Source organism: Tachysurus fulvidraco, chromosome 9 (genome assembly GCF_022655615.1).
Source record: "Tachysurus fulvidraco isolate hzauxx_2018 chromosome 9, HZAU_PFXX_2.0, whole genome shotgun sequence".
NCBI classification, from domain to species: Eukaryota; Metazoa; Chordata; class Actinopteri; order Siluriformes; family Bagridae; genus Tachysurus; species Tachysurus fulvidraco.
Window position 1 is genome coordinate 17898232 of NC_062526.1, and position 22472 is coordinate 17920703.

General features: G+C 39.5%; 1 protein-coding gene and 2 pseudogenes across 1 annotated transcript in view; 1 reads left to right on the forward strand and 2 right to left on the reverse strand.

Annotated features, from left to right (window-relative positions):
• LOC113653639 (BOLA class I histocompatibility antigen, alpha chain BL3-7-like) overlaps positions 1-6694 on the forward strand; it is a 6763-nt gene extending 69 nt beyond the window's left edge. Inside the window, exons 1-7 of the mRNA XM_047818589.1 lie at positions 1-163; positions 461-721; positions 4322-4597; positions 5311-5589; positions 5676-5774; positions 5924-6008; positions 6144-6694. The exon at positions 1-163 is cut by the window's left edge and continues 69 nt beyond it. Of these exons, the coding sequence (XP_047674545.1) occupies positions 94-163; positions 461-721; positions 4322-4597; positions 5311-5589; positions 5676-5774; positions 5924-5973 (1035 nt within the window). The 5' untranslated portion in view covers positions 1-93 and the 3' untranslated portion in view covers positions 5974-6008; positions 6144-6694. The remainder of the gene's footprint in view (positions 164-460; positions 722-4321; positions 4598-5310; positions 5590-5675; positions 5775-5923; positions 6009-6143) is intronic.
• Positions 1-22472, reverse strand: part of LOC125145502 — a 131678-nt pseudogene that overhangs the window by 104981 nt on the left and 4225 nt on the right.
• The window catches only part of LOC113653643, a 104204-nt pseudogene continuing 93283 nt past the window's right edge, over positions 11552-22472 (reverse strand).

Here is a 22472-nt window from a genome sequence, read left to right on the forward strand (position 1 = left end):
TAAAGTGAGTTAAACAGAGTTACAGTGGTGTTAAAGTTATAAATCGACTCAGTAAATAATAGATTTAGTGTTTTAGTGCTCAGACAGTGAGAGATGTCGCTCTGCAGCACAGTGATGAAGACTCTGATCTTCTTCACATTTTCTCTTCATCTTTCATCAGCAGGTGAGTTCTGTAATGTTTACTGTCTTTACTACATTTATTTACTCTCTAATAATAAAGTTTAACGCTAAAGCTGTAATAAGGGCAAATCTGACAAAGTTACACATAAATAATACAGTTAATAAATAAATTAATCTCTCACCAAGTAAAACAGAAATACTCACTTTATTATTATTATTATTATTATTATTATTATTATTATTATTATTATTATTATTATTATATCTGTTTGATCTTTACAGTATATGTCCAGTGTGTGTTGAGTTAGTGATGTAAATGTGAGTTTTTACACTTTTACAGTCACACACTCCATGCAGTATTTCTACACTGGAGTTACATCTGGAATAAATTTCCCAGAATTCACTGCTTTGGGTCAGGTGGATGGAGGACAGTTTGCGTATTATGACAGTAACATCAGGAAAATGATCCCAAAGACGGAGTGGATACAGAAGAATGAGGGAGAAGATTACTGGAACACTGAGACACAGAAGCATCAGGGTCATCAGGAGATCTTCAAAGTCAATGTGGCTACAGCAATGCAGCGCTTTAATCAGTCTACAGGTAAACACACACACACACACACACACACACACACACACACACATACAGTAGAGTCTGCTTCTTATAAGTGTGTGTGCAGGACAGCTAGTTAAGGATTTGCTGAACTATTTTACTGTGTAATTAAACTAGTTAATTGTACTAAGCAGTTAAACTAGTAGTTAATTGTACTAAGCAGCTAGTTTATTGTGAACTATTGTAGAGCTACAGGACATATGAATAAAAGTTAGTAATAAAAAGTGGAGGCAGTAAATAAGATTGTAATTCAGTAGACGGTTGTGTCGAGACTAAAAACACACTGAAGTGAAGGTGGAGCTGCTTACAGCACAGAGCGCCGCTCTACGGGACGCTTTACTCCATCACACTACTCCGTGGACTCGTCACATCACCTGTGTGTTCATGGGAATGATGTTTGAAATGTAGATCAGATGCATGAGTACAGAGAAAAGCCTGCAGAACTGCTGGAGAAAATATCTTCTGCTGTGGATCTTCTTCTTCTTCGTGGTGTTGTTGTGTGATGTTAGTCATCATGAGCACTTGAGCACGCTGTCATGCTGCGACTGATCATCAGATTAATGTCAGAAATCTGACGCTGCAGTTACTGAGCCCATGTTTCATTAGTTCAGAGTCTGTCACGCTGCAGAGAGAGAGGTTTATACAAACCTCCGTGAAGTTGGCACCCCATAAAAAGAAATAATCCCCAAAACTCTGCCATTCGTTTGTGCTACGTTTGTGCTGATCTGTGCCGCAAAAACGAACGTTTGTGCTGGTTTGGTGTCTGAGATATTAAACATAATTTTTTTTGACCGTGTGACGTCACTTTCCACCCCACATCACCCAAATCGCTCAAAACCGCCTTAGTTCGTTTGTGCTCGATTTGTGCCCATTTGTGCCGTTAAAACAAACACTGTATCTGTTTTCCTTCCTGAGATATAACCAAAATATTTTCGGTAACTGTGACGTCACTCTCCATCCCAGTTCGTCTAAATCACACAAACCTGGTGTCATTCGTTTGTGCTCCATTTGTGCCGGTTTGTGCCCTTGAAATGAACGTCAAGTATATTTCCCCTTCTTAGAAATAACAAAAACAACTTGGAGCTGTGACGTCACTCTCCACCCCGTGCGTCCAAATCTCTCCAAAACCGGTGGCGTTCTTTTGTGCTCGATTCGTCCCGGTTCGCGCCGCTAAAATAAACATTAAATCTAAGACGACACACAATTATATTCTTCCGCATTTTTATTGGACAAAATCCACCGGTCCTCTTGCAATATTAGTACAGACAGAGAAGTTACAGTACATTGCAGGTAAGATGTAAGATCACAGTGCATTGGAGATTATCTAAGAAAGAAAACATTACGAAATACATTACCTGACGATTTCAAGCTCAGATCTAAAATGCTAAACTCCACAGTTAAAATGGGGGAAAACACGGCAAGCAGTAAAAAGCAGCAAGCACAAACAAGCGTGACCGTATTTAAACAATAGGTATATAGAACGGCTTGCGTGGGGTCACGTCTCCTCCAGACACTTTATAATTTCCTTATGAAGGGAATAAATAAGTTATATATGGTGTTATACAGCACAAACAAATAGCACCGGGTTAAGGCGATTTGGACGACAACTCGGTTCTATTTGTGATTCAGTGATCCCATTCATAACAACGGTTTCTTTCCTTCTGAATGAACGAATCAGCTTTGAATAGATTTAATAAATGACTCAGGACTAAAAAAAAAAAAAAAAAAACAGTACATTGTGGCCTTCTATTGGGAATTTTTAATTTTTTTGGGAAAAAGTGTAACTAAATTTTTTTTTTCTATCGTTTCATATTTCTGTCATTTTTGTAATGAATCTCATAATTATTTATAGGCTGTAAATGCGTGCAGGAGCTCCTTATAAAATATGTGTTGGCTATTAATACAGCCTTGCTTGTTTAATTATACTTGTCTTTTTAACAAATGAAGCCACTTAACCCTTGTGACTTTTAAACAGTTTATTTGAACCGTGTCCCGTGTATTCTGACACATAATTGGATGTCTCTGGTGGACGCTACCGATATCTACTCACCTTAGACCCGCTATTTTATTCTGTTTGCTATTTTTAAGGAAGCAAATTAGATACACTGTTTATTTTAGAGGCACAAATCGAGCACAAACGAACTAAGCCGGTTTTGTCCGAATCGGACGAAGTGGGGAGGAGAGTGACGTCACTGTCCCGTATTGTATTTGTTATTTCTAAGGAAGGGAAAATAAGATTCGATGTTTATTTTAGCGGCGCGAACCGGCACAAATCGAGCACAAACGAACTAAGCCGGTTTTGAGCGATTTGGGCGATGTGGGGTGGAAAGTGATGTCACACGGTCAAAAAAATGATGTTTAATATCTCAAACACCAAACCAGCACAAACGTTGGTTTTTGTGGCACAAATCAGCACAAACGTAGCACAAACGAATGGCAGAGTTTTGGGGATTATTTCTTTTTATGGGGTGCCAACTTCACGGGGGTTTTATACACCACTACTTTTCACATTCATCCATTTTATACATCATCCAACTGATCAGTTAAGTAAAAAATGATTGTTAGAAGGATCGATGATCGATGGAATTGTTGCCGTGAACGATTGTGTAAAACCGAATGGTCCGAATTTGTGAGCATGCGACTGAAACACTGATGGAACTGATGGATGGTGTAAATAAACCCAGCAGCCGAGTCTGTCGCCTGATTGATGAAAATCATCCTGATGATGTCATATGGTGAAGTTTTGGGATTGTCTGATGACATGAAGCTCCGCCCCCTCACTACCACACACACACACACACACACACACACACACACACACACACACACACACACATCAGTGACTCTGAGAGACACCGTGTCGGCGTCTGTAATCCTGATGAAGAGGAGGATGGAGTTTCACTGCAGGATTCTAATGAAGATGAGGTTGATGAAGGTCTCGCTGATGAACTTCACTCTTCCACGTGCTGTTGGAGAAACTCTGCTCACGTTCACATCAGTAACGAAGCTAGCAGGCGTCAGTTAGCCAGCGTGTCTGTGCTAATCTCTCTCTGAAGGTCAGGACGTGTCCCAGCCAGATGTTGTGAGAGCTTTGAGGAGGTTCTGTGGCTTCCTCTGTTCCTCAGCAGTAGTGAAACTCACACTTCAGTCTTCAGCTGATCTTCACAGGAAGCTGCAGGAGAAACAGGAAACCAGGTGGATTCTCCTTCCTGAAGACCGTAGTGTCTTGTACTGTGTGCTGTGTTAGCGTCACTGCGCTCTCCTGATCAGCGTGTGTGAGTGACGTGACGTGACGTCGTCGTACTGAAATAAATGAAACACACAAACGAACACGTTGTTCAGTGTTTCAGAACTGAGAAAGTCACAGTGTTTAGATGCAGTGTGTAACTTTAATCAGCGCTACACATGACATTACTGCAGCTACACGTTGTGTTCAGGGTTAAACACTGGGTTTATTACTCACTGTAACACTGTAACTTCACATCACTTCACTTACTACACTTTCTGCCTTTGAAGAGAAACACAACTAACTCTGTGTGTGTGTGTGTGTGTGTATGTGTGTGTGTGTGTGTGTGTGTGTGTGTACAGGAGTTCACACATGGCAGGAGATGTACGGCTGTGAGCTGGACGATGACGGGACTGTTAGAGGATACAGACAGTACGGTTATGATGGAGAAGATTTCATCAGTTTGGATCTGAAAACCTTCACATGGACTGCAGCTAAACCACAAGCTGTGATCACCAAGAACAAGTGGGATAATAATCCTGGTATGACTGTGAGCAATAAGAACTACCTGGAGAAGGAGTGTATCGACTGGACAAAGAAGTATGTGTCTTACGGCAAAGAGACTCTGGAGAGGAAAGGTAAAGTGTGTGATCTGCTACTGTAACACACACACACACACACACACACACACACACACACACACTACTCCTGAGTTGTGATTATTTAAATCTCTACATAAAAATGAGTTAATTCTTTAAAAGCCGTACATTAAAAGTTTAAATCTATTTTTCTGTCCAACTCGAAACTCTTTCACATCTTTGTAGACAGAAAATCTTCATCACATGACCAATAACTCTGAACGTCACTGAGGGGGAAAATGAGGTGACGTTCGTCAGATAGTTCAGTGTGTAAAGTGAAAAGACCAAAATCTTTCAGCAGAACAGCGACGTTTTATTTCAGTTAAACAGAGAAAGATTTTTCAGACCCGAGAGAAAAAAGAAGAAGAAAAAGTAACTGAAACTTTAAGGATGTTTTTATTCTAACAGTTTACAAACACTTTAAAGAGTGATGATGATTAGAAAGTGATGAAGATGCTGTTTCTTGTCTCCTGTGCTGCTCACAGCAGATGCTCTTTAACAGTGTGGTGAAGCTTCAACTTTTCTGCTGTAAACTTTCCTCCTTTCCTGCAGAAACCATCCCAGTGTCTCATCTTTAAAACTCATAAACTGGTGGAAACTTGATGAAAAACGTCCTCAGCTGGAACAGAGATTATTCCTCAGGGTTCACATGAGGAGTTTAGACATGAAGAACAGAAGAGACGTTTATTATTTCTGTCTCTGTGTCTCTGCAGTTCGTCCTACAGCGTCAGTGTTCCGGAAAGAAGCCTCTTCTCCAGAGGTGGTGTGTCACGCTACAGGTTTCTTCCCCAAAGCAGTGATGATCTCCTGGAGGAAGGACGGAGAGGACGTGCATGAGGACGTGGAGCTCAGAGAGACGTTACCCAACCAGGATGGAAGCTTCCAGAAGAGAAGCATTCTGAAAGTCCCAGCTGAGGAGCTGCAGAAACACACCTACACCTGTGTGATTCAGCACAGCAGTATGGAGGATTTAGTGCTAGAAGTACCAAAAGGTCCTGATCAACTCCACATACACTAGAAACAATAAATCTGATTTCCTGCTGCAGCAGATAATAAAGACTGTGTGCTGATTTAACAGGTGGAGTACCGATGGCTATCATCATTGGTGTAGTCGTGGCTCTCGTCCTTCTCGTTGCTGTTGTTGCTGGAGTTATGGTCTGGAAGAAGAAGAACTCTGGTGAGAGGAGGAAGGAGGCAGATGTGAAGTTTTCACAGAACAGATTTACACTTTCTAATTCTTGAAGGAGATTTGATGAACATTTTACTTGTTTTTAATCTGAACTGATGAACTGATAAATAAATGTCTGTCCATCTTCTGTGTTTCAGGCTTCAAACGTGCTCCAGCCTCTGAAGAGTCTTCCTCCACCAACTCTTAAAGCGTGACTGTGTGTCTTCCTGCTGAAGTGAGAGAGTAAGACATGATGATGTTTACAGTGTCATATGGAAGAAAAATCTGTGTGTGGACTGAAAATCCAGCAGAAAAGACTGAGCTCACATTAAATCTCTGCTCAGAGCTGATCCTATTTCTTTCTCTCTGTTTTTCTAGGAGACTCCAGGAGATGGAGATGAGGAACACACACACACACACACGCACACATTATTCAGTGGGTATCAGGGTATAGTTTATTTTCTTGTAAATCTCTTCTGGATGTAAAATGGGATTTTTCTGATTGTTATAGTCTTATTTTTATGCTCTAATGCTTTAATTCTCTGTGTAGTTTTCATTCTTTATCTGTAATTATACACACACACACACACACACACACACACTGATCTACTCAGGCTTCAGTCTTTAATAGTGTTTAAAACAGGAGTGTGTATCAGTTTGTGTATCAGTTTGTTTATTCTGTAGGTTTCTCAGCTGATTTCCTGTAGAACTGAATCAGGTTCAGATCGTCAGCACACGAGAGCTTTGAGTTCTGTCTTTTCCCTCTGACTCCCTGTTCTGTTTTAAGGACATTAGTCTCTAATAAATTTTATATCTCTAATGATTTTTATTTTATTTACTAGTTTGTGTTTCTTCTCTGTTTACATGATAAAGATAAGAGAATACAAACTGTTGTAATAATGCTGAAAGATATAAATAACCTTAAAGTTTGTGCTTGTGTGATTTTTTTTATAATAAAGATAATAGAATGAAATCAAATATAAATGAAAGAATATGATCTTAGACGAGAAACGGAGCTGTGAGTGAGTAAAGAGCAGAAGTTCGAGTTTGAAAACAAAATCTAACAGCTAGTGATCATTTTCCTATCAGTATAGAAATCAGAGTAAAACTTGTACAAACAGTGATAGAAAGAATGATGACATGTAAAGTTTAAATCAGCCAACAGGGTCAGTATTATGTGAAATTGCTTAAATTAATGATAATATGGATGAAGTAGAAACTCTTAATGATAAGTGAAGCACTGAAGAACACAGCTGATGAAGTTACAGGTAAAAAGAAGGCAGGTTGAAGGTAGAAAAGTGTGGAACGAGGAGTGTAAAGAGACAGTGATGAAAAGAAATAAATCATTTAAGAGAATAAGAAGTTATTACATATAAAAGAGCACAGGTCATGGTAAGGACAGTAATATGTACAGCTAAGAAGAAGTACTGAGAGAGATTTGTAATAATATTGGTGATAAAAAAGATGGAAGGAAACAAAGAAATAGTAACATTGCTGCTACGATGCTAAAGAACAATTATCTAATGTGCACAGTAATGAAGACATATCAGAAGAAATGAAGAGGTATTGTACAGAAATCAAACAGAGAATCCTCAAATACTGGAGGGAAGAGGATCATCTTGTAACACAGGTGTGAGGGCAAATGAACTGCAAGGGATGTCTGAAAAAGGTAAAACCGCTTGGACTTTATATGGCATTAGAAGTGATTTAGGTATTAGAGTGTCTGAACAAGTCTGAAAAACGGACTGAAACTGCTGCAGGAATGAGAAGTGCAATGGTGTGTATCAAGTCCACTTTACAAGCCAAGAGAAATGAGGAAGGTTTTCAGGATGTTTTTAATAATGCAGCTGCAATGGTTGTCTCCCTTGGGATTGTGTCCATTCAGATTCCTCACCAAAGACAGCCACCAAGGCGATACACTGGTGGGACCAGCCAGCAAACTGTCCTGTCACAGGTTCCGTCAACCAGATCTAGATGTTCTGCAGAAGTTAGAGGAAACTCTACTGGCTGGAGAAGTGGGTGACATTGTTGATCAGTATACAGAACTGAACTAGGACAATGTAAAAGTCCAGCTAGCCATGTTTCACTCCAGAAACACTTTTAGTACTGAAGTGGCCAATATCCTTAGAGGAATGCCAGTTGAATTGAGAGGCCTGTTTGATCAAGTTGAAACCCTTGTCAGGTTCTTTTAGTTGTCCCAATGTCAGCAGCTGAGGCTGAGAGACGTTTTTGTGCTTTCAGGAGATTAAAATCATGGCTCAGTACAGATGACACAAGTGAGACTGAACAGTATTGCTGTTGTAACCCAGATAAAGTAATTGGTGTTTTTTTTATGCATAAACAAATTGTTAAAGTTAAACAAGTTAAACAACGAAGTGGCTGAAATTTAAATGGTCAATGTACAATCTCTGCTTTGATGAGGGGACGCCAGCAGTAAGCAGTCAGCTAGAAGGAGAGTTGGACAGAGTGGAGGTGCAAGAGATTAAGGACTTCTCAACAGGACAAGTGCCTGGGTGGCAGGTTAGTGGCAGCTAACTGATGGTGATAGCGAAGGTACTGTATGCACTGGCAGGAGGTATCACAGAAGAGAAAAGACAGGAGTAATAGTTCTGGAAGCTCTACATTAGGCTTGGAGACTAATAAAAAAAAATAAAAAAAACTAAGACTGCAAAGACAAGCATGAGAAAGGAGGGTGAAGAAACGGAATGGAAATTAATGGCTATTGAAAAAGAAATGGGAAAAATTAAGTTTGCTAAGTATCTAAGCAGCAGGAGGTTACTTATATTTACAAAAGACAAAAAACAAAGAGATACATTCCTTCATGCAGAAACATTAAATGAGGAAAGAATCAACGCTCATATCCCAGGAAATGCAGCAAAATGTAAAGGTGTTATTTATGATGTACCTTTGTCAATGTCAATGCTAGGCACTGTGCAAGAAGTTAAAGGAGGCAAAGTGATGAAAGCAACTAGACTACAAATAGTAAGGAATGGGATTAAAAAGGATAGCTTAGCAGTTCTCCTTGAATTTGAAAAGCTTATACCCAAGAAAATCAAAATGAGGCATTTGATCTTAGGGAGTATATCCCAGCCCCAATGTGATGAAAGATAAGATGTGCTAGATGTGGAGGGGAACATGAATATGGTAAATGTGGTAAAGATGCAAAAATCAGATGCTGCAACTGTGGAGGTGAACGTAGTGCTGCGTTTGGATGATGCCCTGTACAAAAACAAGCTAGAGAGGTTCAGAAGTACAAAATAATAAATCAAGTGTCATATGCTGATTCAGTTAAAAAAGTCAAGGAAAATATGTTAGGCAGTTCCAGTGATGTTTATGTTGCAAATCATATAAATCAGCCAGCAAGAGGACGTAGAAAACTTGTGCAGAAAACCAGAGATAAACAGAAATACACACATGGTGTAAAAAGAATGAGGATGTATGGATTATGGATAAAATTAGCTTTGTAGTTTTCATATGAAAAATTGTGAATGTAGCAATGCAGCAAAAGAGGAAAAGTGATAGAATTAAGACAATTGTAGAGGCTGCAACAGAAGTATTGGGCAGTAAAGATATTAAGGCTGAAATAATTCATGAAATACTTAAATCCCTATGATGGTCTGTCTCAGGGTGATTAATGTACTTATGGTGTTTCATGTCCTCCAATGGAATGCCAGAAGTTTAACTGCAAATGGACAAGAGTTTAAGAAGATCATAACTGATATTGAAGTCATACCTGATGTCGTGTTTATACAAGAGACTTGGTTAAAACCTCATTTGGAACTCACTGTGACAGGGTATAGTGATATCAGGTGTGACAGAATTGGATCGCAAGGTGGAGGATATATGATATTCATTAAAGATAACTTGGCATATAGAAGAATAAATGTCTCAAATGAACATGAATGTGTAGTTATAGAAATGTGTAGTCCAAGAGGTAATATTAAATTGGTAATTTTTTATAATCCATGTAAGAACTTAACAACACAAATATTTCAAGACATTTTACCAAATGTTGATAGAAGAGAAATATGGTGCAGAGATTTTAATGCTCATAATAGACTTTGGGGAAGTGATCATGCAGATAAGAATGGAGAAGTAGTTTTATGAAGAATTAATGGACAAGAGATCGCTTGTGTGTGTTAATGATGGAAGTGGTACTAGAGTAGAAGTTAGAAAGAATTCAGTATCATGTCTAGACCTTACTTTTGTTACTGGAAATATGAGTAATATTTGTGAGTGGAAAGTATTGAACATCATCAATACAGGAAGTGATCATTACATGATATTAAGTATATTTAACTTTGAGCTACATATGCAGGAAGGGTGCAGAATAGAGAGGTGGTGCTTTCATAATGCAGATTGGGAAAAGTTCAGCGAATGCTGTATGGAATCAATTAAAACTATAACGATGGAGGGAGATGTTGATAGATGTACAGAAGCTGTGAAAGCAATTAGTATGAAAGACGTCATGGCTATAGTGTACTATGATATAGAGAGAGCCTATGATTCAATGTGGAGAGAAGGATTACTGATCAAATTACATAATATGGGGGTTGGAGGAAGGATATATAATTGGATTTTAGACTTCTTGTCAAATCGGACATTTCGTGTTAAAGTTGAAGAGGCTGTATCTGATGAGCTGGATATAATAAATGGTATTCCTCAAGGGATTATTATATTATTATATATTAAGGGATTATATCATTGTTAGCCCAATTCTGTTAAATATAATGATGAATGATATCTTTGAGAAGCTTGGCAATGATATTGGATATTCACTTTATGCAGACAATGGGGCCATTTGGAAAAAAAGAAAAAATACTAGACAAGTGATTAATAAAATCCAGAATGCTATAATAAAAGTAGGAAAATTGACATATGATCGGGGATTTAAAATGTCAGTTAATAAATCATGCTAAATGCTCTTTACAAGAAAGAGAAATTTGGGAAATTTACAGATTAAATTATATGGTCATAACATGGAAAGAGTAGCAAAGTTTAAATATTTAGGATCATGGTTTGATGAGAAATGTTTATGGAGGTCGCATATTAAACAGTTCGAAACCAAATGTAATAAAGCATTAAATCTTATGGGACTTAAATCTTCTGGAGTTAAAGGGAGAATGGTCTGAAAGTAACACTGATAATATTGGAAATTTGACAAGAATATGTTAAGAAAATTTTTTATCAGCATTTGTTAATATTTACTGATGGGTCTAAAGACTCAGATAACAATCATGTGGGAGTAGGAGTGTACTGTATATACCAGAGTTTGACATAAATATATGTAAACGAATTAATGATCTGTGTACACAGCTGAAGTCTATAGTTCTAGGTTTACAATGGTAGAAGAAGTAAAACCACAAAGAATATAATGTTCTGACTCTATTGCAGCACTTAAGAGCTTGGATTCAATTGAAACAGCAAGAGATGACCTATTAAATGAAATATTCACAATAATGTTAAGAATAGAAAGACTTGGAATTGATGTACAATTTTGTTGGGTCCCAGCTCATGTTGGTGTAGATGGCAATGAGATAGCAGATCTGACTGCAAAAAACTGTGAAAAATCATTTGGGAAAGGTGAGGCCAAGTCGTTAATAAAAACATGGCAGAAAAAATGTGATACAGATAACAAAGGGAGACACTACTATAATATACAAAATTCAATCAAGGTCAAGGCAATTAAAGGGAAATATAAAAGAGAAAAAGTGTCTTATCAAGATTAAAACTACACCCCATCTAGGGGTGAGGGCGAAACATGAACGGGAAGGAGAAACCAGGGGTAACTGAAAGAACAATATTTTAATAGGAAAACAAGTGTACAAGTGGGGGTATGTCTTCAGGAGCCGACAAGGCCAAAATAACAAACAAAACAGCTATTATTGCAACCTTTAACTTCCCTACTAAACAAAAGAAAAAGAAAATACAAATCACTTCCCTATCTCCCTAAGAATAAACACAATCAAGAAAAGGTACAAACAAAATGGCATCGGTCTCCCTACCTCCCCAAGAATACTACTGTATGTACAACTATATACAGATTAGCAAACAATTCCAAACAAGGGCAATCCAGAATCAAAGTCAAACGAACAGGCAGGAGTCAGTATTAACAGGGAATGCTAAGAATATAAATACACAGAACACTTCACAAAACTAGTTAGCAGAAAGCAAGTGATCACAGCAAATGAGCCAAAAGAGCTAAACAGGAAGTGGTGGTGGAGGCTTTTATAGGCCAGAGGGAGTCAGCTGGCCAGCAGGGCCTGGCACCAGGTAAACCTCAGGAACAGGGTTTATCCTGCACAGAAACACAAACACCTCCCCAAAACAGAAAACAAATAGAAAAGGACGTAACACTGGGACACACTGGATTAAAATCAACCATATTTTAATGGAAAAATGCACATCATATAAATGTGATGCATGTAATGTTCCAGAAAATATGGAACATGCGATAATGATGTATAAAAATATAACTTAGAAAGGGAAATATTTAAAGGAAAGATGTATGAGTTGAAAAAATAATGGAGTTTGAAAGGTATATTATAGGGTTGGGTGAAAAAATGTGGGAATGTAATAAAGAATTATTAATTTTTCTAAAAGAATCAGGAATATAATATAGAATATAGATTTTCATTTGTTATGAGATGGTTAAAGATCACTCAGAGAAATCTATGAAGTTGATTCTGAGTTTCTTTAACAAGGTGTAAGAATCAGGTAAGCTGCCTGTTGGTTATTGTGCCAAGTGGAAAGTTAGGCAAGGATCACTCACAGCTTACTAACTACAGACCTATGATGGAGCGTATGGTCATGAACAGACTGGTATGTTATCGAGAAAAGAAACCTTTTGCTGCATTTCAAAGTGATTTCTGTAAAAAGGTGAAACACTACAGATTCTGTTCTCTGCTTAAAGAATGAACTAAAAATGAAATGTGATTCAGATGAACCAGGAAGTGTTAGTTGGAGTATTCTTTGACGTTTAAAAGTCTCACTATATGATGTGGAGGAAAGGACACTTAATAAAATGGGACAGAATGGGAATGAAGAGAAGGATGTATAACTGGATCATGAATTTCTTGTTTCTTATGGGGTGAGATCACGCATTTGGTGAGTTACCAAGACATTATTTTAAATATTCGTTTCATTTCTATTCTCACTGAGTGAAATCTTTTACTTGTTTGTAGAGGTTATTGTGGCATGCTTTTGGATCAATATTTTTTAAAAGGATCTGACAGAAAGCCCAAATCTAAGAAGAATTCACCGGAAACTTCCTCTGTTAGCGGTGTCGAGCAGGATGCTAATATAACACTCCGCATATAGCATGAGAGATGAAGGGCCCCCATCATAGATAACATCAGGATTTTATAGACAGAATTCAAACAAAGAAGACATGTAAAAGGAAAACATCATCAACCATTGGCTTAGAAGCCTGCTCATCTTCTGACCAAGCTAATCTGTACCTACCAAGGTCCCACGGGAACGATCTGCTGGAAGCTGTTTTAGGAAAACAACTGCAATCTCTAGTCCCAATAACTACTGTTGTAAACTTTTTCCAGAGAAGACCAGGAGACTTGGATATCCTTGTGCAGTAGTCTTTATTGTAGATACACGATGAAACGAGTCTGCAAGTCAGAGCGTACTGGCACGGGCGCTGCAGTCATCAAGTCTGACTTACAGTTGTAATACATTGTAAATATACACATTTTAGGGGGCAGTCCAATCAGATAGCGACAAAACACTTGGGTGACAATCAAAACATGAAAGGATGTAACAGCCCCCACTCCAGATCCTGGAATTTCACCCTTAATCCCATTAACATAACAGTCTTTCTCAGACCCCTTCATTAACATAGAAACGAGTTCACCTCTAATGCTTGGCATTCCTTCTTGACTCGGACCTTGAATCAAATGGCCACCTTAAACAACGGGACAAATGGCACAAAGAGACAAATGATAACCTGAGTTACCTTTCCCCTTTTCCTTTCATATTAATGAAATACAGGAACCACAAGTCTAATGTAAAGTTTGAATTTAACTAGCATTGTAACTTGATTTCGCTTCTACATGATACACAAAAATATGCTGGAAATAAAAGGAAATAAAACAATGACTTAAAATTATTTTCCCACACTACCAGCCATGGGAAATACAGAAGCATAGAAAGACAGATTCTTATGAACATCTCTAAAGTGAAAATTTCCACTACAATTCCCCCCTTTTGTCCCTGGGACAATACACAATCTTTTTACTAATCATTAATCTGTAACAAAATCTAATAGTTAATCAACTACTCAATCAGTATCAATTAATCAGCTAGAATATATTCCTGTGTGCCTTAAACTAAGCTCAATCATGTACAATCTCACATCAGCGTATCATTTCCCCTGTAGGGTTCTCATGCTTCATAAAATAATATGCTGTTTTTGTGGGGACAGGAGCAGTACATAAAAATATGCAGTTAAAGGCAAAGCATTAAGCACTAATCTCGTTGTAACTTCACTACAAGTCACAGTCGCTACTGTCCGCATTCACATTTGTCTGTTTCTGGATCAGTCTGGGCAAATTCAGAGAAATAATCATCGTCGAAGGTGAAGGTGAAACATTGATCTCCTATCATGGCACTTACACCTACCTCTTTAGCTAATAGAATATCTAAGGCCATTCTATTTTGAGTTCTTGTTTTGTACCTTTGGTTGCCCGATTAGTAGAGTTAACATAAGTGGCAAGCCGATAATGTGTGACCTAGTTGATTCCTTACCTGAGTCATCCCATACTGTGGGAAGAAGGAATCAAAGAATTTACTCGGTTTACCTTTTAGTACATGTTCTGGCGGAGGAAAGTCATCATCAGACACGTCTCTGCGAGAGTCTCTGAGTCTTTTCTGCATTCCCACTATTAACAGGCAGATCATTAGGATGCCAATGATCCCTAGGATTCTAGGGTGATAGTCAAAAAGGCTCCTCATCTTAACAGGAGCTTTTACTCGTCTATGTTGATCGTCTCTAGAGGTCAGATCTTATGTGTGTGTGTATGAGAATCTGGGTATCGTAGTCAGTATGTAATACTGTACAGTCGTCTGCTGTCATCTACTATCGTAAATGTCACATTTACCTCTCTCACCTAGTTTATTAATTTTATTAACCTTTGTGTTCACATTTGTGTGTGTGTCGATGTTACTCCTTCAGATGACGCTGCTTCTTCTCAGTGTTGGCAAGCAGGTGCTATACCGGTGTTTCTTCTGTTTCTTCTGACTCAGACACTTTACGCATCATAGAGAGTCAGTTGGAGCTCACGGGAGAGGTTACTAGCACGTTACCATGTGCCCTGATGCTCCTTTTTGTTCCTCTTAGCAGTTGTCAATTGCTGGTTTTTCCTCTGGCTCAGGGACCTGCTTACAATGGCTAACATGAATCCATGTTGTGCTCTATGCAACCTTCACCGCAGTCTGCGTGGTCAGAAGTACCTGAAATGGTCCAAGCCACCTCCTGTTTCTCCAGCTTTTCCTCTCGAAATCCTTCACCACCACCCAGTCACCTTAGACAGTGTTTCCTTCACCTGCTTATGAATCTGTGAATGAATAGAGTACAAGGTTGCATAATAACACAGCATCGCTCCCAAAATATTTGGTTTACCGATATCTAGAGATACTGCTGTACTTTCCTCCTTTTATTTAACTTATTATAGTAAGGAAACAATTTATTTGGCAAGCATGGTTTGTCATTGGGGCTGTACCAAACCTTATTTCTTACTACACATCCTGCTTTTCTCCATGCTGCTCTTTCTTCTGCTGTCTTCTTTGGCATTACCCTGTGAAATGCAGTCAGTTATCCCTGTATGTGCTTCAAATTCACATATAGCAATAGATTTTGTTCATAGAACTGCATTCAGGAGATCAGAAATCAGGCCATTGTACATGATTTGTTTACCTAATAAGTAAGGATACCTCTAGGTTTACACAACGTGCCAAAAACATATCTGCTATCAGTATAAACGGAAACATTTTTGCCTTGTGCTAATTTACATGTTTCTGTTAGAGACATTAACTCTGCTGCTTGTTCAGAGAGGTTTCCTGGTAATGATTAAGCTTTCACTATTACATATTCTACGACTGCTGCATATCTTAAACAGCTATGGCCTGTTTTCTAGTTTCTGAAGGCTGATCCATTTACAAACAGTTCAAGGTCTGGATTCAATGATGGTGTCTCCTGCAAATCAGACCTACAAATTTAATTTACAACTGTTACACGGTTGTGCTGTTCTCTATCAACTTCTGTGAAAGAAGAGTTGCAGAGTTTAGTACAGTACATTGTTTTACTTTAACATTTGGCAGTTCAAGAAAATAGTGTGAAATCTCAGCCATTGTGCTGAAGACATATAGGGTAATTTTACTGTATTCTACAATGTCATTGATGTACATTGAAGCACTGAAGCATGATTGCTTCTTTAGCTGTTCCTACAGATCTTAAATACTTAGGCAGTCCCACTGCCACTGGATCCAGTTTAGTTAAAAAAAAAAGTCTACTGGTCTTAATTTTTCCTTCATGATTTTGCCATAATACTGATGTCATACACCCCCTTTTCCCCCCCATCTACTATTTGTGTGAATAATTTAGTTTGGACCTGGTATATCTAATCTGGGTGTGGATTGTAAGGCTAGTTTCAACTCTTACAAAGGCCTTTTCTTTTTCAGATGTCCTACTAAGTGCACTGTGGGCCTGTAGACCCTTCCCATGAGCCACTGCACCCAAGGGAACCTCGAGGATTGCATAATTATGCATAACGTTTCTGCAATAAGAACACATGCCTAAAAATGACATGAGTTGTTTCTTAATTTTAGGCTTTGGATTGTTTTGTATATCTGCAACTCTGTTTTCTTCTATACTTTTACCTTGTTCTGATATCAGCTGTCGCAGGAATTTCACCTGCTATTTTACAATTTGCAACTTTCAAGCTTTATTATAAATGGTTGTAGATTCACAATGTGATTTTTCATTAATATATAACGCAAACCAAAATTAAGGATACCGCAATTTACAAGGCATTTAATCAAGTCTGGGGTTTACTTGCACCGGTGCACAATCCTTATTTAGACCCACATCATGTTTACTCAGAGTTCCTTAAGAACTACATTTTAATGGGGATCATCTACAGAAATTTGTGGTAAGTGCCACATTGCTTTTAGCACATCTGTGTTTGCTTCTGGCATTATCTCAAATGTTCTGTCAGCCAAGGCTATACAGCTCGAAGACATTTATTTTATTCACTGTACAACACCGTGGGATCTGAACTTGGTTTCCAATCACCAGTTTTCACACATTTTAGTGTCCACTTTCCTAAATCTTCCCACTTCTCTTTTTCACCTTTTGATAGAGACTCAGAAATTTTCCATAGTGAATGAGTGTGTCTTCCCTGGCCTTACATGTATTCTACAAAGACTCACTTCTACAGAACATCTGTAATTATCCCAATACATATTCTTCAACAATAACACATCTGCTATGTTTGTGGTTCTCAAACTTTCTTGTTCATAATGTGCATCTATTCCCTTATGTGTGTGTGAGCTGTGCAGTGCAGATCATGTGTGTTCATGTATTGTGTGTGTGTGTAGTGTTAGTAACAGCACCGGCCTTATCTATGAGAGCTTGATTCACTGAATTCACAGAAGAGGTGCTGAGTTTCCACTCATACACATACAACAGAGGTCTGGGGTCCCACTTAACGCCCTGAAATTCACCTGTTTGACTTGTACACACTCTTAATCCGTTTGGGGTGCTAAATAGGTTTATTCCCAATTTGCAAATCAAATCCCTGCCCATCAAAATAACCGGGCAGCATTCAGATAGCAGAAGAAAATGTGAGTGACTGTTGGTTATTCTCAACACACCTTAAGGGTGCTGTAAATTTTTCTTTCACGATAATCCCAGATGCTCCAACAGAATTCAGGGATCTACCACTCATTTTGGCATCTCACTCAGCTCATGTAATTTGATCACAGAGTTTCTTGCACCAGAATCTACTAAAAACACAATGTCTTTTCCCTCCTGCATTCAATGTGTGCACTGGCATGTGCTTGTAGGCATCTAAACTGTACTTTACATATGTGCCTCTTCTGCCTCTTCCTCTTTGTGTTCGAGACCTCACCACGGCTTGCATCATTGTCAGCTGAACTTTGTGTGTTTGTGCTTCTCTCTTTTTTCCCTGCTCCTTCTTACTTTGCAGAGCATGTTGTATGATGAGGCGCAGCTTTCCAGTGTCCCACGTGATGCATGGAGTTTTTACCTTGTCAGATATTTCTGGAATCAGTCCACTCATGAAACTGTTTCTCAAGTGCGCCTCATATGCCATCACTACCCCCTCACTCATATTCTCGGGGGCAATAAGGCCGCTGTGCGCGTTGAGTACTTCCGTGAGGCGATGAAGATATAGCGCAACTGTCTCGCCGTCCTGCTGTTTGCACGGCGCAATCTATGTCATATCCATCTTTACAGGAAAAGCTTCATAACACGCTTCATGTAATTCCATTATGAAGTTAGAGTACGTGGCATTCCTCTCGTCCTCATGATCTGGGTGTCTCGTGCACAGAATTTCATCCGGCCTTTCATACGTAATCCGCGTTATGTCAGCTGCTAGTTTTCTTCCCAGCAGGTGCCTCAGTTCAAGTGAGGTGGGACGAAATTCTTTGCAAAAATGTTCCAACTCCACACCAAACCTTTTCCCCCTGACTTCTCTCGTGTCAGGGAGGTGCTCATGTGCATGTTCAATGTCCTTTAGTGCTCAGGGACGGTGTACTAGCATGGGGTCTCCATCCGGCCCTGCTACTTCCACCATGGGCATATTAATCACACTCTGAAGTTGCTCTTTAACCTCTGGAGTCGAAGCCTCTTCTTCAACTGGTTCAGGATCAGCATTCTCCTTCTGCTTTCCTCTCTGACCTGTACAATCCGTGATCGATGGGGAGAGTAGACTCTTCTTCGGTTCCGCATGAGCTGGCTCCGGATCCATGCACACCTGTTGACATGACTCAGCCGCTCCCAGACGTGGCCGAGGAGGCGGTCCATCCAGGTCAGGATCATCTGAAAAAGGCTTAAGACACTGGAGACTTTGTGAGCTTCTTATGGTACTCTGTGTATTCTGTAAATATTGTGTAAATAATCTCTTTGGATTAGATCATGCCTTTCTTAAACCTTTCTCTGCCTCACATGTGAAAAGATGTCCTTTACATTTACCATGTTCGTCTTCTTATCTTTTTCTATTTGGAATAGATAATATTTCAGTGAGTGTTTCAGGCTAACACTGCTTCCATCAGGGAAGACACACTCTGTCACTCATCACAATAGTTGTGATACAGAATCAGGACCATAATTAGTTCTCATATAATTCACATTAGGTCCAGTGACACAAACACTGTGTTTTACTGAGCTTGCTCTTAGATTTACTGTTGCCCATGACTATCTTATGTTTACTGTTGCCAGTCTCTGTGCCTGTACTGTGTGTGTGTGTGTGTGTGTGTGTGTGCACTTTATCTTTTGTTTTGGCCTTTTCTCTTTTCCCCTAACCTGCTTTGCTCTCCGGAGAGTCTACGCTGAGCTCGTCAGCTTTTAGCAGCGGGTTTCCTGAAAACCTCGCAAACAAGACACCTTTAGCACCTAATCCGAGATTTGTGCCGTGCTTTACTTTTTATTTCTAGGCAATGCACTAGGTGCCTATCCAGGTCCCTGACCTGTCGACAGATCCAGGTCTAAATCCTGTCTTTACAGCCCTTTTCACACAGAGACAACCAACAATATAGTTTTACTATTCAACACTAATGAATTTAACAAGGGTTCTCTGGATAAAACCCTTACAACCTTACAATTAAAATAAAATAAATTCTCTCACCTTCCACGTGTCCAATTACTTTTGATTCCAGCGTTGAGGCGGCTCACGGTGAACTCCCGAGTCCTCTCATGCTCATGGCCAATTTTGCGGTTCGAGGTGAAGTTAACAGCCTCCAAGGGCCTGCAGTTCGCCTCCTCAGCAGTTCCCATGGCCGATCCTCACATGGGGAATCCTGCCGACTACGCCTGCCTGTCGTGGAAGTTCTGAGGTTTGAGAGAATTAAAGCATAAAATATCACACTGGTAAACACGGACAAGAGTAAAAAAGGTTTCACAGTTTATTGTGTTCAGTCCACGACACCGCTAAAGTTTGTCACGCTAGTCCAGGTTGTCAATGAACGCTGTCACGTCACCTGGTGAGGCGAAGCACTTCATTGTGCCGTTGATAGTCAGTCTCGGAGTTGCCAGATACAGCATGGCATATTCAATCTTCATCTTCTGCAGTTGCTTTTTGGCATTGTTGAAGGCTTTGCATTTCTTTATCACCATTGCAGAATAACTGTTGAAGAATGAAATCCTCGGTCCTGTGTCAGCACTCCTTTTGGTATCCGTCTGTAAAGTTATGGAGTTACTTTATGATCACAGGTCTGGGCCGTTGCGCAGGTCCTGGCAATTGCACCAAAGAGCAATGAGCATTATCAAGCTTAATCCGCCCTGCTTTCAGGCAGCCATCCTTCAAAAAAGTTCATCGTATCACTGCCTTCCATTCCTTCTGGCAACCGGACTAGACGAAACTTGTGTCTACGTCCGCGATTCTCCAAATCATTGATTGGTTTTTATCACAGCCGAGGCTGATGACATTGGGACAACTGAGAACCTGACAAGGGTTTCAACTTGATCAAACAAGCCTCTCAATTCAACTGGCATTCCTCTAAGGATATTGGCCACTTCAGTACTAGATCTAAAAGTGTTTCTGGAGCGAAACATGGCTAGCTGGACTTTTACATTGTCCTAGTTCAGTTCTGTACAATGTCACTCACTTCTCCAGCCAGTAGAGTTTCCTCTAACTTCTGCAGAACATCTAGATCTGGTTGACGGAACCTGTGACAGGACAGTGTGCTGGCTGGTCCCACCAGTGTATCGCCTTGGTGGCTGTCTTTGGTGAGGAATCTGAATGGACACAATCCCAAGGGAGACAACCATTGCAGCTGCTTTATTATAAACCTCCTGAAAACCTTCCTCATTTCTCTTGGCTTGTAAAGTGGACTTGATACACACCATTGCACTTCTCATTCCTGCAGCAGTTTCGGTCGTTTTAAATACTTGTTCAGACACTCTAATACCTAAATCACTTCTAATGCCAGATAAAGTCCAAGCAGTTTTACCTTTTTCAGACCTCACTCGCAGTTCATTTGCCTTCACACCTGTGTTACAAGATGATCCTCTTCCAGTATTTGAGGATTCTCTCTCAGTTTCTGATCTCTGTACCTCTTCATTTCTTCTGATATGTCTTCATTACTGTGCACATTAGCTAATGGTTCTTTGTAGCATTGTAGCAGCAATGTAACTATTTCTTTGTTCCCTTCCATCATTCTTATCACCAATATTATTACAAACCTTCAACCTGCCTTTTTACCTGTAACTTCATCAGCTGTGTTCCTCAGTGCTTCACTTATCATTAAGCTTCTACTTTATCCACTCTCTCTCACTCATTTTCTACCGCTTTATCCGAACTTCTCGGGTCACGGGGAGCCTGTGCCTATCTCAGGCGTCATTGGGCATCAAGGCAGGATACACCCTGGACGGAGTGCCAACCCATCGCAGGGCACACACACACTCTCATTCACTCACGCAATCACACACTACGGACAATTATCCAGAGATGCCAATCAACCTACCATGCATGTCTTTGGACCGGGGGAGGAAACCGGAGTACCCAGAGGAAACCCCCGAGGCACGGGGAGAACATGCAAACTCCACACACACAAGGTGGAGGCGGGAATCGAACCCCGACCCTGGAGGTGTGAGGCGAACGTGCTACCCACTAAGCCCCCGTGCCCCCCCTACTTTATCCATATTATCATTAATTTAAGCAATTTCACATGATTCCTTTATATTTGACCCTGTTGTCTGATTTAAACTTCCATGTCATCATTCTTTCTATCACTGTTTTTGCAAGTTTTACTCTGATTTCTATACTGATAGGAAAATGATCACTAGCTGTTAGATTTTGGTTTCAAACTTTCTAATCAACTTCTGCTCTTTACTTTACTCACAGCTCCATTTCTCGTCTAAGATCATATTCTTTCATTTATATTTCAAGCACAAACTTTAAGGTTATTTATTTCTTTCAGCATTATTATAACAGTTTGTATTCTCTTATCTTTATCATGTAAACAGAGAAGAAACACAAAACAGTAAATAAAATAAAAATCTTTATTAGAGACTAATGTCCTTAAAACAGAACAGATGAAGGTTGATAACTGATTGTGAGTCAGTGCTGAGTGTGTTTGTGTGTCTAAAGGTCTGGAAACACACACCATATGATGTGTTATAATTGCTGATGGGACTGAAGCTAATAAAACACACAGATTTGTTAAACAGGTCGTTCAGATGTGAAAAGATGTTGAATGGATTGTTTTAGTTTTAAATAGAGTTCAGTAATAAATAAAGTCCTCAGTGTGGTTTAGTGACTTTGTGTTTTGTTCTTGTGTTGAAAATAAAGTCTCGGAGTTCTGATCCTCCAGCATGACCTCCTGCTTCTGCTGTCTTCACTCCTGTTCTTTTACAGTTTAGTCCGATCTGTTCAACACTCATCACATCTGAAGAACCCAGTTTCTGCCTGAGACACAAATCCATCAGCTACACAAACAGCTGCTGAGGAAAATCTC